Here is a 13,314-nt window from a genome sequence, read left to right as displayed (position 1 = left end):
ATGATGATGTTTGCTAGTTCACCTTACATGCATTAATGTAATAACGTGGTTAGCCTATTCAACGTAAATTACACACGAACAACATTAAGCTACTCACGCAGAGAAGAACGGCTGCTACTGCTGCCATCAAATACGGCGCATTTCTCGGCTTTTAAAAAAAAAAACCCGCTATGCGTCGCCAGGTGTTTCATCGGATTCGAGGTGTTACCTCCTTTGACAGTATCACAGTATCAGCTTAAAGCACTTGTTGCAGGCTGCTGAGTTTGCATATTTTGCTGTGAAGTACAGCCAGACTTTTGACCGCTTCGCCTTGGGCATTTTTAATCTGTAGCTCTGCATAAAAGAACGTACGTACCTGGCCCCGCCTACTATCCTCGGAAACGTAAAATGATTGGCTAGAAGTGTATCACAGCTCAGGAAAAAGAAGCACCGAAATGTGCGCTGCTTTTCGGTCTGGTTACTACCATTTATGTCAGAACCGGTGCCATCATGGCACCGGACACCAGTACCCATCCCTAATCGTGATATCTCATTTTCTTATCGTTGCCCAACATTATACCGGTGTTACTGTGAACAGTATGATATGGCCCAGCTCTAGCGGTAGGTGTGTGGTGGCAGCTAACATACTCTCCAACCTGGCTCTATGGTGAAGAGCAGGCGACTGACAATGTGAGCCACGCTAGTGCCCGATGACCAAGGTGTTAGCTTGCTCGAGTGGACCGTCAAGCTAGCTCTCAGGTTAGCAGTCAGGAGAGACGGGGTTTCTAAGAAGGAAGGAGGGTGGCCCCTCTGTGACACAAGCGTCACGACTGCCAGCCGATCCTGGTTGGAGCAATGATGTAGAAACTTCAGAGGATGACGCTGAGAGAGTGCTCCCCGTAGTGAGACACCGAAGTGAATGTTTGAAAGAGAACTCACAATATTCAGATTTAAAAATGTGTGCTTGACTTTCTGATTCTGCCTCTCTGCTGCTAAAAATTACTGTATGACGTGACACGAGTCTGTCAGTATGTGCCTTTCTCTTCTTTCCAGCGTTACAGAGATCAGAGAATGTGCTTGACAAAGATTTTACTCTGATGCTTCAGAAACACCCTCCGCTTATCATCGTTCTTTATTTGGCTTGATAGGAGCTAATTTAAATATAGATTTTACTGTGCAAAGAATACCTAAACGATGCAGCATTAACGCCGTGGAAGGTGAACAGAGCTCTGAGTTGTTCTCACCCTCATTTGTTTGAGTCGGCAGAGAAACGGGACGAGTGTGAGTATGAGACTGGGATGGCGCTCTGTAGGCAGCGACCACAATGAGACAAATTCAATAGAAGAGAACTTTGTGGCTGCATTTCCTCTGCTTGCCTTTAGAAATGTCAAACACCCACATAAGCCTGTCAGCCCGTACCCCCTGCACACACACACACACACACACACACACACACACACACACACACACACACACACACCACTCTGTTGGCAATGCTACAGGCTTCTGTGTAAATGATCACAAAATTATCTTCCCACTCACACAATCTCCTGCTCTCAGCATGTGTAAGAGTGCTCAAAGCAAGCAGAGCAATAATGGGATCCAGTCTATACCTTTTCACGACCGCCATCGCGCTCATCTTTACCGTTTAGCCTGTCATCTCCGCTGTCTTCCGCCACCAGAAGCCATTCAGAGCAGCTTGGCAGCGGTTTTCTTTTTTCTTTTCATAATGGAATCTGAGCATTGTTGTATTAATTCCACTTAGTAGTGCCTGACCTGGGTGCAGTTTTACAGTCAGGTTCGTTAGTATTTGAACAGCGACACACGGTGTGTAGTTTTGCCTCTGTTAACCACACAGGATCAAGACGTGATTATAGTGCAGACTTTCAGCTTTGATTCAGCAAGTGTTGCTTTAACTGTTTAGGAATTACAACCATTTCCATCTATAGTTACTCATATTCAGGCACTCAAAAGCAAACTGGATCATTTTAAATGTAAAGACCAGGATTATCAATGGATTTATCAGTTCAGTAGTGGACAGGATCACCTTTCATAACATGCATCATGCACTAGATTTTCTGTCTAATATTGAGTTAAATTTTGGCACTTCAGTAGTAATCCTGTGACAAGTATTCTCCTTGTTTTTAATGTATTTGAATCTGGTGTCACCCTACCAGTGCAGTAGTGATAACACGCCCACAGCAATAACGCCACGTGCACGCTGCAGCGTATGTGGGAGCTTTGACATCAGGTGTCTTTTCTCTTTGATCTTTATGTCTCTCTCCTTTATTTTCCCCAAGATGTGGCTAATGGCGGTACCGGCTACAGGCCCCCTCCCAGGACTAAGGAGGTGGTCATCAACGGCCAGACAGTCAAACTGAAGTATTGCTTCACCTGCAAGATCTTCAGACCACCGCGTGCCTCCCATTGCAGCCTCTGTGACAACTGTGTGGGTGAGTGGCAGTTATGCTGTTTGCAGATTAGGAATTTGGGATTTGGAGTGTCGAGACCAAGCCTGGGGCATCTATTCGCTCTCTATCCACTTCCTGGGTTATATGTATTTTAATTAAAGGTCAGTGAGGTCAGAAACAAGCTTTTATTCATCCAAGAATCAGGAAAGTCTTATGTTAAAGCAGCCAAAACATAAAATCCAGGCATGGTCAATAAACAAATTCAGGATCACAAAATAAGCTCAAATAGAAAAATCAAATCGGGCTTCATTGGGTGAGGGCCTCCAGCTCGCACTGGAACGGTTCGCAGCAGAGTGTGAAGCAGCGGGAATGAGGATCAGCACCTCCAAATCTGAGGCCATGGTTCTCAGCCGGAAAAGGGTGGAGTGCCCACTCCGGGTCGGGGATGAGTTCTTGCCCCAAGTTCAAGTATCTCGGGGTCTTGTTCGCGAGTGATGGGAGAAGGGAGCCGGAGATCGACAGACGGATTGGGGCTGCAGCTGCAGTAATGCGGACGCTGCACCGGTCCGTCGTGGTGAAGAGGGAGCTGAGTGTAAAAGCGAAGCTCTCAATTTACCGGTCGATCTACGTCCCTACCCTCACCTATGGCCACGAGCTGTGGGTAGTGACCGAAAGAACGAGATCACGGATACAAGCGGCAGAAATGAGCTTCCTCCGAAGGGTGGCTGGCCTCTCCCTTAGAGATAGGGTGAGAAGTTCGGCCATCCGGGAGGGGCTCAGAGTAGAGCAGCTGCTGCTCCACATCGAAAGGAGCCAGCTGAGGTGGTTTAGGGCATCTGACGAGGATGCCTCCTGGGCGCCTCCTGGGTGAGGTGTTCCAGGCATGTCCCACCGGGAGGAGGCCCCGGGGCAGACCCAGGACACGCTGGAGAGATTATATCTCTCGGCTGGCCTGGGAACGCCTTGGTATTCCCCCGGATAAGCTGGAGGAGGTGGCTGGGGAGAGGGAGGTCTGGGCCTCTTTGCTTAGGCTGCTGCCCGCGCGACCCGGCCTCGGATAAAGCGGATGAAGATGGATGGATGGAGAAAAATCAAATCTAAATACGTTTCAGTGAGAAGCTTAATAAGTAGGATCTATTGAAATAAAAATATTAAAACATAATAGCAGAACAGATCAGCAACATAGGCTGTATAAAAAGATGGAGAGAGCCAATAAGACCGGCATGCCCCCTGGTGGCTATTAGTAGAAATGTAGGTTTAAAGTGAGATGTGGAAGCTAGCTGTCTCTGGGCAGCAATGTGTGAAAAGGTCAAATCATCACTTTGTAAAAAATGTTATTACCCCAACAAAACTAGATCGGGTTTCATTAAAGTGTTTTTGGGAGTTTTACAACCTGCAGAGAAGAAATAATAGTTTACGAAGGTAAAGATGTTTCATTAAAGCCAAAGTGTTTCATCAGAGAGCTGTAAAACAGCTGTTCTGTGCTGTGTGCCTGTGTGGGATTGAAAGCAATAGGTCTTTGGTATATTCTTTTAAATTTAACTCAAGTCACTTCCAACTGCCTTTTGTCTCACGTCATTATAGACGATACTTAGAAGCAGTGGAAGTCCGGCTCTTCCTTTTTTGTTGTTGTTGTTTTAGTGTTTTTGTCCCCAATCCTCATTATTTTTTCTCTCTGTATAGAAAACCAGGCTATTTTAGTTCCTGGTGAACTGAAGAGACACAGAAACATGGAAAAGGAGAGGCTTAACACGCGAGGATAAAAGCAAACTGTTCAGCTTCTGCTGTCCTCTGACTCAGACCAAACCTGTTTTTTCCAACAGGAAACTACATCCTGGAAATTGTTTGGTTCAAAATGATTTTACAATCAGTTTAGTTTTGCACCTGTACATATGAACATATATGAACCTGTATATATAAATGTTTAGCTAGTGATGTAGGCCTTCTGGGAATATACAGCAGACACTGTGTGGTTGGAGGTGTTTGGCATCCACAGAGTAGACGGGAATTAGAAACCAACCGTCTGAGATGGTTTTGCTGCTCTATAAAACCACATGCTGCGTCTCCTGAGAGAACCGAGGCACAGCAAGGTAATTATTAAAAGATGGAGACAGAGATGCAGAGACCTTTGTCTGTATCTGTCTCATCTGGGTTTTTGTGCGCCTCACTCTTCAGAGACAGCTCAGTCTTTGAATTGTCTGTTTCCTTGTCAGAAGAGGAACTGAAAACCTGGGAGACAAAGATGAGGAAGTAGTAAACACGGGAAAAAGATGTGGCGGTAAGCAGATGTGACAGATGCACGCTGACAGGAAGGAAGATTGGAAGCTGAGCGCAGAGATAAAAGGGCAGGTATCCTGGCAAACAGAGGGGCACGTTTTAATGAATGTGTGCACTTTATATGCACGCAATCACATTGTGAAACGTAGCAGAAAAGGCCCAAAAACACACAGCGAAGTAAATGAGCGGAAAATGGAATCAAAAAGCTTTCCCCAAACCAAACATGGTCACAGAGCAGGGCGGCTCATAAAGATCCTTGGTTATGAATTCTAAACACGCCGTTTAGATTCCAGCTGTGAGTCACAGATGGAGGGAAGTGAAACGGGACAAAGAGTTGGGCTCCACGCTGCAGGTGGGTGTGGGTGATAAACTCGACTCTCCAGGCTGCTCTCTAAGCTCTCGGCCTCCACCCGACTAATGATGAAAAATGGTTTGGGAGCTGGATGACTGATAAGACTTTTTCTGGGACCTCTTCTCTCGACTGGCGTTTATTCTTAAACTGTAAATGGGGATTACTCTGGCAGTGTTTCCCTGCCTCTCGACTCTCTCGCTCCCCGCCGCTGCTGCTCTAAAAGCCAGGGGGATAACAAGCTCTTAAATAAGTAAGGAGCCAGAATGGATAGGCCCTTTTGTTTTTAAAAAAAACAAAAAAAAACAAACAAGCAAAACTAAAGCTAGTCTATGCAAAAAATACACTGCACCCAAAATATTTCATAGTTCAGCAACACTGATCAATCTAATAAACCTGCTCCATCCTCCCTATTCTGGTATGTTAAAGAGTACTTAGTGGAAATATTAAATAACCTACCTAATGGGGTTGCCAACTCCCCAGCAAAAAAAAGAAAAGTAAACACCCCCCACCCTCCGCCTCGTGATGCTTAATTGACGTAATCAACTTTAATTTAATGCACGAAAAAACAAACAAACCCCATAATGCACAGAAATCAATAATTTTTCTACAATAATTAAATAGATTCAACATCTTTCTTCAACAGAACTGCAGACTGCACAGATGGCATCTTCCCAAAGGAAAAAGTACTATAGCTTACTAGGGTATATTAGACTTAACAGTTACTATATACAGTAATGGACTTCTATACATTTTACATCAGATTAAAACTTTGGGTGTAAGATTCAGATAATTATTTATTAAAAGCTCGACATTTTATCTGAGAATAAGAAAGAAAAGTATGTCTTTGTGCCCCCTTTTCCCTGTTAATGCCCTATCGGCCCCCCTGGCTAAACTTTGCTAGATCGGCCCCTGCACAGTTACCAGCCGTCAGCTACTTAGAAAAGATCCTGGTGTAGAAAGTAATATTAAATAAATTCTTACAACAGCTTATCAAAGTTAATAGTGCTGCTGTTGTTCAGCCGCTGGTTTCCTCTTTCTGGCGCGAAGTGGGCCAAAAACAAAGAAGAGAGACGGAGTCACGACAGAAAAGCCGATCAGCTGATCATTAAGCAGTTTCACGATTGAAGTAGCGGCAGGATAGGGAGGGAGAGGCAGTCGCTCCATATATCAGTTGTTAAGCTTAATGTGGGAATGCTTTACAAACATTCAGAGATGGACTTACACACTTGCTTTACTTCTCTCTGGGATCACTTTCTTGGAGATGAAATGATTTGGTAGCGAGGCTACAAATGCTCAACCAGACCGCTGACAGGTCTCGCACGCCACAGCCGCTCTATCACGTGAGCACACTGCTCCGACGTGCTAAGGTTATGAGCTGAGTTATGCCATGTCGCAAGTTTTGTGAGGTGCTTTTGTGATATTTAATGAATCGGATTAAATTTTTTATTTTTCTCCGATATCCGATCCAGTAATTTAGGTCAGTATTGGACCGATGCGTAATATCGGCTCGGTCCATCTCTAGTTTTTGTTATAGGTTAATATCACTGCCGTCTCATCTTGTGTTAGCCGTAGTCTCCACCTGATCCATAAAGTGTAAAGGTAACGAGATGAAACGGGTCTATTTTACACTTCATCCTTTAATCGCTGCAGAATATTGTTTCGTGCGCTGGGATCTGCATTTCTGCAGATTCTTTGAATTTTTAAGTTCTAAATTTGATTTTCAAAGATGATAAAGAGAGTCAAGTCGTGTATCGAGGATGGATTTTAACTTTTGTTTTTATGTTATTTAGATCTGAAAACACTCTTGAAAAAGCAGTGTCGCGACCCTGTGGTATCCCTTGAGCCAAAGAGCCCACAATTACCATATAAAACATGTTTTTCCTTCTTCCACAATCATCGGTCACCTAACGGTAACGATCGGGGGCAGACTTTGTGATCGGCAGCTTTTACTGTTAGTGTTTACAGTGTTTGTCTAAAGGGAGGCACCGGTTTAACCAGGCGTTGATTCATGGAGACAAATCGAGGTCATGTCATCTCACTAAACCAATAATGGCTCTGATTAATTAGTTAAGGGGCTACCACTGTGCACAGCTAGTGTTCCACATTCAGACATGGGACTGTGGAGTGAGACTGATGAAGTAACAGCTCTAACAGCAATCAGTGACATGATTGGTGCCCTGGAGCTGCTTTCAGTTTGGCTGAATAAAATGTCACCGGCTGACTTTTAATGGTAAGGATTTCACAAGCAGCTGAAGGTTTCAAACTACATCAAGAATTACAGAGCAGTTTATCAAAAATTACCAGCAATTTTATTCAAGCAGTCGATTTCAAACATTCTTGGCTTTAACCTCGTCCCACTGTGGCAGGGAGAGTTTTACTCAGTCATGTAAGAAACACATCATTTCTCTATTAGCTCGTTATATAAATAGGAAGGTTGTCCTTTGTGAAAATGTTTTATATTATTATGCCAAGACCCAGAGGGACACTTCCCCTTTCCCCCAGTTTCCCACAGTTCAGGATTTGTGCTGTTTATCTGCACTGAAGTGACCTGGTTCTGTTTGTGAACATCTGTGCTTTATGAGAAACGTGATGTCTCAGCCAGTTTTACCGAAGCGTTGGAGGATCGCCACGTTAGGTGCGCTTGTCCTTGAAACCGGAATAAACTTGTTCGTCTCTCCCTCTCCACACAGAGCGCTTCGACCACCACTGTCCCTGGGTGGGGAACTGCGTGGGGAGGAGGAACTACCGCTTCTTCTACATGTTCATCCTCTCGCTCTCCTTCCTCACCATCTTCATCTTCGCCTTCGTCATCACGCACATCATTTTAAGTAAGTATCCACAAGGACGCGTGCTCTCAGGCGTAGTGCAGACGCACAGTCCTCCGGGCTGTTTCCAGTCAGCAGGTTGTAAGTGGGCGTCGTGAAAAGCTGCAGCTTTCTGGCTCTTTACCATATTTCCAGCTGGGAGCAGGCAGCGGGTTGTTGGGCTCCGTGTGTGTGTCTTCAGGTATTGCTCATGTTGTGGGGAGCGAGACATATCACAGAGCCTTTCTTATGGGGACACAAAACAGATTATTGTATCCTTTGCAGTTTTGGTCTTTTTCTTTGACCAAAATGTGGACGTTAAGTAGGATCGTAGATGTGTAGTCGAGCTTCTCATACAGCTAATCCTTACCAAATTATCGAAGTTTACTGTTTTCATCTCGTGTAATCAGGTGGATAAAATCATGTCTTAAAGACAGAAAATGAATACATATTAGCAGTACAACAATAACATTGTTGGTGAACCTCAAGGTTGAGCTGTAGGTCCTCTGATGTTTAGTTAATGACTGATGTGGACATACTGGAACTTTGCTCTCTTTTAAATAGGGCTGACACGATTAGTTGACTAGTCACGATTACGTCGACTATCAAAATCGTCAACGACTGATTTAATAGTCGACGTGTCGTTTGAAGCTTTGTAAGATCCCAAAAGATGCAGGAATAAGTAGTAGGATTTAAGAGTGTAATAACGGACTGAAACAGAAGATGGCAGCACTGCATTTACAAGGATGCCAGCTGCCGTTAAACCCCGAAGAAGAAGAAGCTGTCCCAGAATTAGAGCTGGGCGATAGAACGATAACGATATGTATTGCGAAATAACTTTTTCTCGATAGAAAAATTAAACTATTGCGATAGGCCTCACTGCTCTTGTCCTCTTAAAAAAAAAAAAAAGGAACAGCCAATCCAAATTAAGTAGTGCACAATCACAGCTGCAGCGTCACGTCACGTGACTTCTTACGTACAGCACAAGCGCCAAGCCGCACATGTGTATTTGTTTTGGAAAGCAGCCAGTCGCCGTGCCGCCCGGTAATGGAGGAAATGAGTGTGCCGACTAGAGAAAAATCAACTGAGAGCGTGACCGAAGGTTACCGAAGATAAAACAGATGATGGTTCCAATGCCGGAGAGATTGTCGAACGGAAGAGCCATAGAAGTTCCGTAGTGTGAAGGTATTTCGGCTATTTCAAGTCAAACAGAGTAGCGCACACTGTAAATTGTGTCGAAAGCAAGCCTGGAAATACAATAAAGCGGTGCATGCTCAATCTCTGACTGGAAGCACTAATTCGTCATTCGGCTTTTGTCAGATTAAAGTAACTGTTAAAACTGTTTGAAAAGCTCAGCTATACAACAAGGAGAGATTGAGAATTTCCTTTTAGTTCTCAGTTTATTTGATATTGACAAAAGTTAGTCAATTTTGTCTGTTCTTCTGTAAAACAAACTAAGATTTATTTTTATAATTAATAATTTCTAAGTGGAATTGACAATTTATTAGTCTTTTGTTTGTTCTATTTTGAAACTTAAACGCTTTAGCGGCTGCCTTTTGTGTAGTTTGCAATATTTGCCTTTATTTATCTGAAAAAGTCTCATTTTTTAAGTACATCTCCCCTGTTGAACTTATTATGGGAAATAAATATTTCAATCAAAATAAGCTGCTGATTATTTCACATTTTACTTGTGAGCAACGGCACATTTAAATCTTACAAATATAGTTATTTGGCTTATATCGTGATAGATATCGTTATCGCCTGAAATGAAAAAAACATCGTGATATGAAAAAATCTCATATCGCCCAGCTCTACCCAGAATTCATAGTGCGGCCCAGCTCTGCTCAGTTTCCACCAATAGCGGCAGCTAGTTAGTTTTAATATTACTCTTTCTGGGTCACAAAATAAACGTTTAACATATTTTCAGGTGAGAATGTAGCTGTGTAAACCTCAAATATCTGCTCAGGTTATCAAGACACCACATATTTTCAAAAGCGCTCCGACGTTTTCGGAGACGTCTGTTACCCACTAGCTCGATAGCTAGCCGGGGTCAAGGCTCACTAGAGCCCGTGAGAACACCGGACTCCTGGCAAATCGTTTTCAAACCCACCGCTGTCTTTCGCTACTCAGGTTAAACATGATATACAAGTCATTTAGATAACTTAAAAATGTTATTGTTTGGCTTTTTTTCAGTATTTTATTTGTTCCTGAGTAAATCTGTTTGGCTGAGATTAAAGTTATAGTTTTTACACAGCTGAATAAACAGCTGATTATCAGAAGTGTGAGATGCTGGAGAATATAGGTGTCCTGTTATATTTTAGATAGCAAGGAGTTTATTAAACTTCACCGAAACAATCTGCAAATTTCATTAAAGTTTAATAAACTACCATCTTGTCTTTATTTTTAGTTAGCACATACCTTAAACACTTAAAGCTGTAAGCTAATGATAGTTATATAAGAGCAGATGCTGCTGGTGCAATAAGCTGTTCGTTTTACGTCCAATGGATGATGATCTGATTAGTCGACTAATCGCAAAAATAATCGGTGACTGGTCAACTGTCAAAATAATCGTTTGTGGCAGCCCTACTTTTAAAACACAAGTTAGAAAAGTTGTGTCAAATTTTGTTGAGCAAATTTTAGACATTAGTAACATTGTAACTAGCAAGGCCTAAAAAGTTGCACATCAACATTGTGTCTCACCAGTTTGGACAACATTACAATCAACAGACTGAATCTGTAAGCAACAGATTCATATCAGTGTAAAATTATATCTGCATGTGTTTCTTAATTTGGGAGAATAGTTGTGTTTGAGTTTTCATATCGTGGCATCCACCTGCTCTAGATGAGTTTGTTAAAGCGAATCACAACATGCCCACATCTACCAGACAGGACTGTAAAATAGATTTGAGAAAAATACTGAACCCACACAGCTGACGACATATCTCTGACATCTTTCTCCCAGACTGTCAAACAATAGAGGAAAATTAAATCTGTCTTAATGTGAAACAGCATCCTGTAAGTCACTGTTTCTACAGATCATCTGTGGTTTAGTGATCGTGTCTTTGTGGTATTCGTATGATTCTGACCTCACCAGCCTTCAGGGACTGCAGCAAATTTACAAGATGGACCTACGTGCTCATGTTAACGTGCAATCTCCCTTTTATTTAAAAGGCTACATGCAGTTAGCTTAAGGTTGAGTTACAGTTAGACGAAGTTTGGACTAATGTCCTCTGAAGCCATGGATACATGACTGCGAGTGCTGGGAACAGCAGCGTGGGTCAGGATAAGCTTGTAGGGATGATTAAAAATGTTCCTGGCTCAGAGTGGGTATACAGGTGGCTGCAGTCCTTCATAGATACTGATTGTAACCTTTAATCCACTTTGTAAGTCTGAATGAATGAAGAACACAGTAGGTAGAGATGCTCCCTATAACCACTTATTGGGGGCCAGCTCCTTCATCTGGCTCTGTGCCGCTTCTCTACACACTTGGAAGCTAAATTGGAAAGCCAATTAAAGCGGCACACTCGGCTGAGCTCAGTTCTTCTAGTCAACTCTTAACCTTTACTCAGGACAGTGTTTGCAGCAGGTAATGGCGTAGTGCTCAGTATCTCATACAAGTCCCACATTCTGCAAACAGCAAACACGAGCTGCGTGCTGCTCTAACAGAAACTGTTTTTCCCTTTCACAGGCTCTCATCAAAACGGCTTCCTCAGCGCGCTCAAAAACAGTCCTGCCAGATATCCTTTCACTGTTCCACGTCGGTGTCGACTTAAACCTGGATATTTCTTTAAGCAGTCACGTTAATCACACATGTATCGTTGCTGTCCTTCATCTCATCAGCGTTGTTAAAAATGGCAACATCTGCCTGAGTGATGCTGGAGAACTGCTGATTATTGTCGTGGGGGTTATTGTAATTCATCATCAGACTAGAAAAACCTTCATGTGATCTTAAACACTAACTGGGACTAGAGAACATGAGACATCATATTTATCCCAAATTAGCTTCTCTGCATTGGCTGAATTTAGTTGAATAATCAGGCCCCGTCATATCTTTAGGACCTCAGTAACTCGTAGCTGTTATCCTAACAGAGCGTGTTGCTCTCGCTCTGCAGGCCTACTTGTTGTTCCTAGAGTATTTAAAAGTAGAATGGGAGGCAGAGCCTTCAGTTTTCAGGCCCCTCTTCTGTGGACCCAGCTTCCAGTTTGGATTCAGGAAGCAGACACTATCTCTACTTTTAAGATTCAAACTCTGTTTTAAAGCTTATGGATCAGGTGACTCCGTTGGTTGTCTTTCTGAGGCTCAGGTTGCTCTGGGACTTCCCAGGATGCCGAGCGCTGCTCTGGTTGTTGGATCTGTTCTATATAAAATTCCTTGAGGTGAACGCTGTGGTGAACTGGCTCTGTATAAACCTGAATTTCGGCCAGCGTTCTCACAAACATTTATATTCCCAATGATTACTCTGATGTTACACATGCAGATTATTCCATAGGTCAGATTTATCTGCATGCCTTCCATCGCTCTGCTATTTTCTCCAGCTGTGTCTCTTGCATGACTTACATGCATCTGATTAGTCTTGTACTGCGGGGCTTACGCGGCACGCAGGACAGCGAAATTTTTATGGCTCTGACTCGTCTCTGCGTCGCTCTTCAGCTGTGTCATGTGACTCAGACGGTGTGTGTGGGTGTTGTTACAATTATTGTGTTTATTGTAGCCACGTCTGGACTGTTGTAAGTCAGATAAAGTTGAGCAAAGAGGTTCATCGCAGCCTTTTAGCTGTGAACTGTTCACATGATGATTTGGAGTTAATGTGGCCTCTACTGCAGAAGGTTAGGTGGAGGCAGCAGAGCCTCGCTTTTATTCGCTTTTAATCATGAAGCAGCTCGTGACTATTTTGGCAGCCCTTTAATGCATTTTCTTCTGCTTTAAACATTTTGATGTCTTCTCTCACTTAAATACGGCGTGGGGTCGTGCGAGGTCAGGACTGATAAGCCCGTTCAGAGGTAGAAATGAAGAGCGGCTCTAAATGATCCCAGAGCTCGGTGTACAACACAAATCCGGTTCAGAGCACGGGCTGCCACACCGCCGCTCTCTCGCTGCCCTTCTCTCTGTGCCTGAGTGCGATAACTTTCTGAGGCAGAGAAATGTGCCAAGCCACGCTGATAAAGTCTGCTGTCCTACAGGGCTTTAATAAAGCTGAATTGCAGTCGATACTATCGCAGCAGGCCTTTGTGCTCGAAGAATGATGACATGTTTTGTCCTTGCTGAGGAGGAAGAGATTGGAGGAGAGAGAAGAAGAGCGTGAGGGCATTATGTAAAGTTTCTGAGAGGATGCAGTATGATGCTAACCTACTGAGCATTTTCCAGCAGCCCTTCAGGCACTTAGTTATGGTGTCTGGGTATTTGTATGTGTCATCCTTGGAGGTAGTGCACATTAAGAGTCAGCGGTGTTTGTTTGTGTAGAGGATTCATCTCGAACAGTGCGTGTATGTG

The 13,314-nt window shown here is 43.4% G+C and overlaps 1 protein-coding gene across 2 annotated transcripts in view; it reads left to right on the top strand.

Annotated features, from left to right (window-relative positions):
• LOC146611832 (palmitoyltransferase ZDHHC14-like) overlaps positions 1–13,314 on the top strand; it is a 58,106-nt gene that overhangs the window by 34,488 nt on the left and 10,304 nt on the right. For both annotated transcript variants that reach the window (XM_085343583.1, XM_085343582.1), the window contains exons 4-6: positions 2,280–2,432; positions 7,710–7,847; positions 11,512–11,560. In XM_085343583.1, coding sequence (XP_085199709.1) covers positions 2,280–2,432; positions 7,710–7,847; positions 11,512–11,560 — 340 coding nt within the window. The remainder of the gene's footprint in view (positions 1–2,279; positions 2,433–7,709; positions 7,848–11,511; positions 11,561–13,314) is intronic.

Source organism: Diplotaxodon limnothrissa, linkage group LG19 (assembly GCF_057381915.1).
Source record: "Diplotaxodon limnothrissa isolate DT_005_m linkage group LG19, D_limnothrissa_male_GT1.1, whole genome shotgun sequence".
NCBI lineage: Eukaryota > Metazoa > Chordata > Actinopteri > Cichliformes > Cichlidae > Diplotaxodon > Diplotaxodon limnothrissa.
The sequence above is the reverse complement of the archived record's forward strand: the minus strand, read 5'-3'. Positions and strand labels throughout refer to the sequence as shown.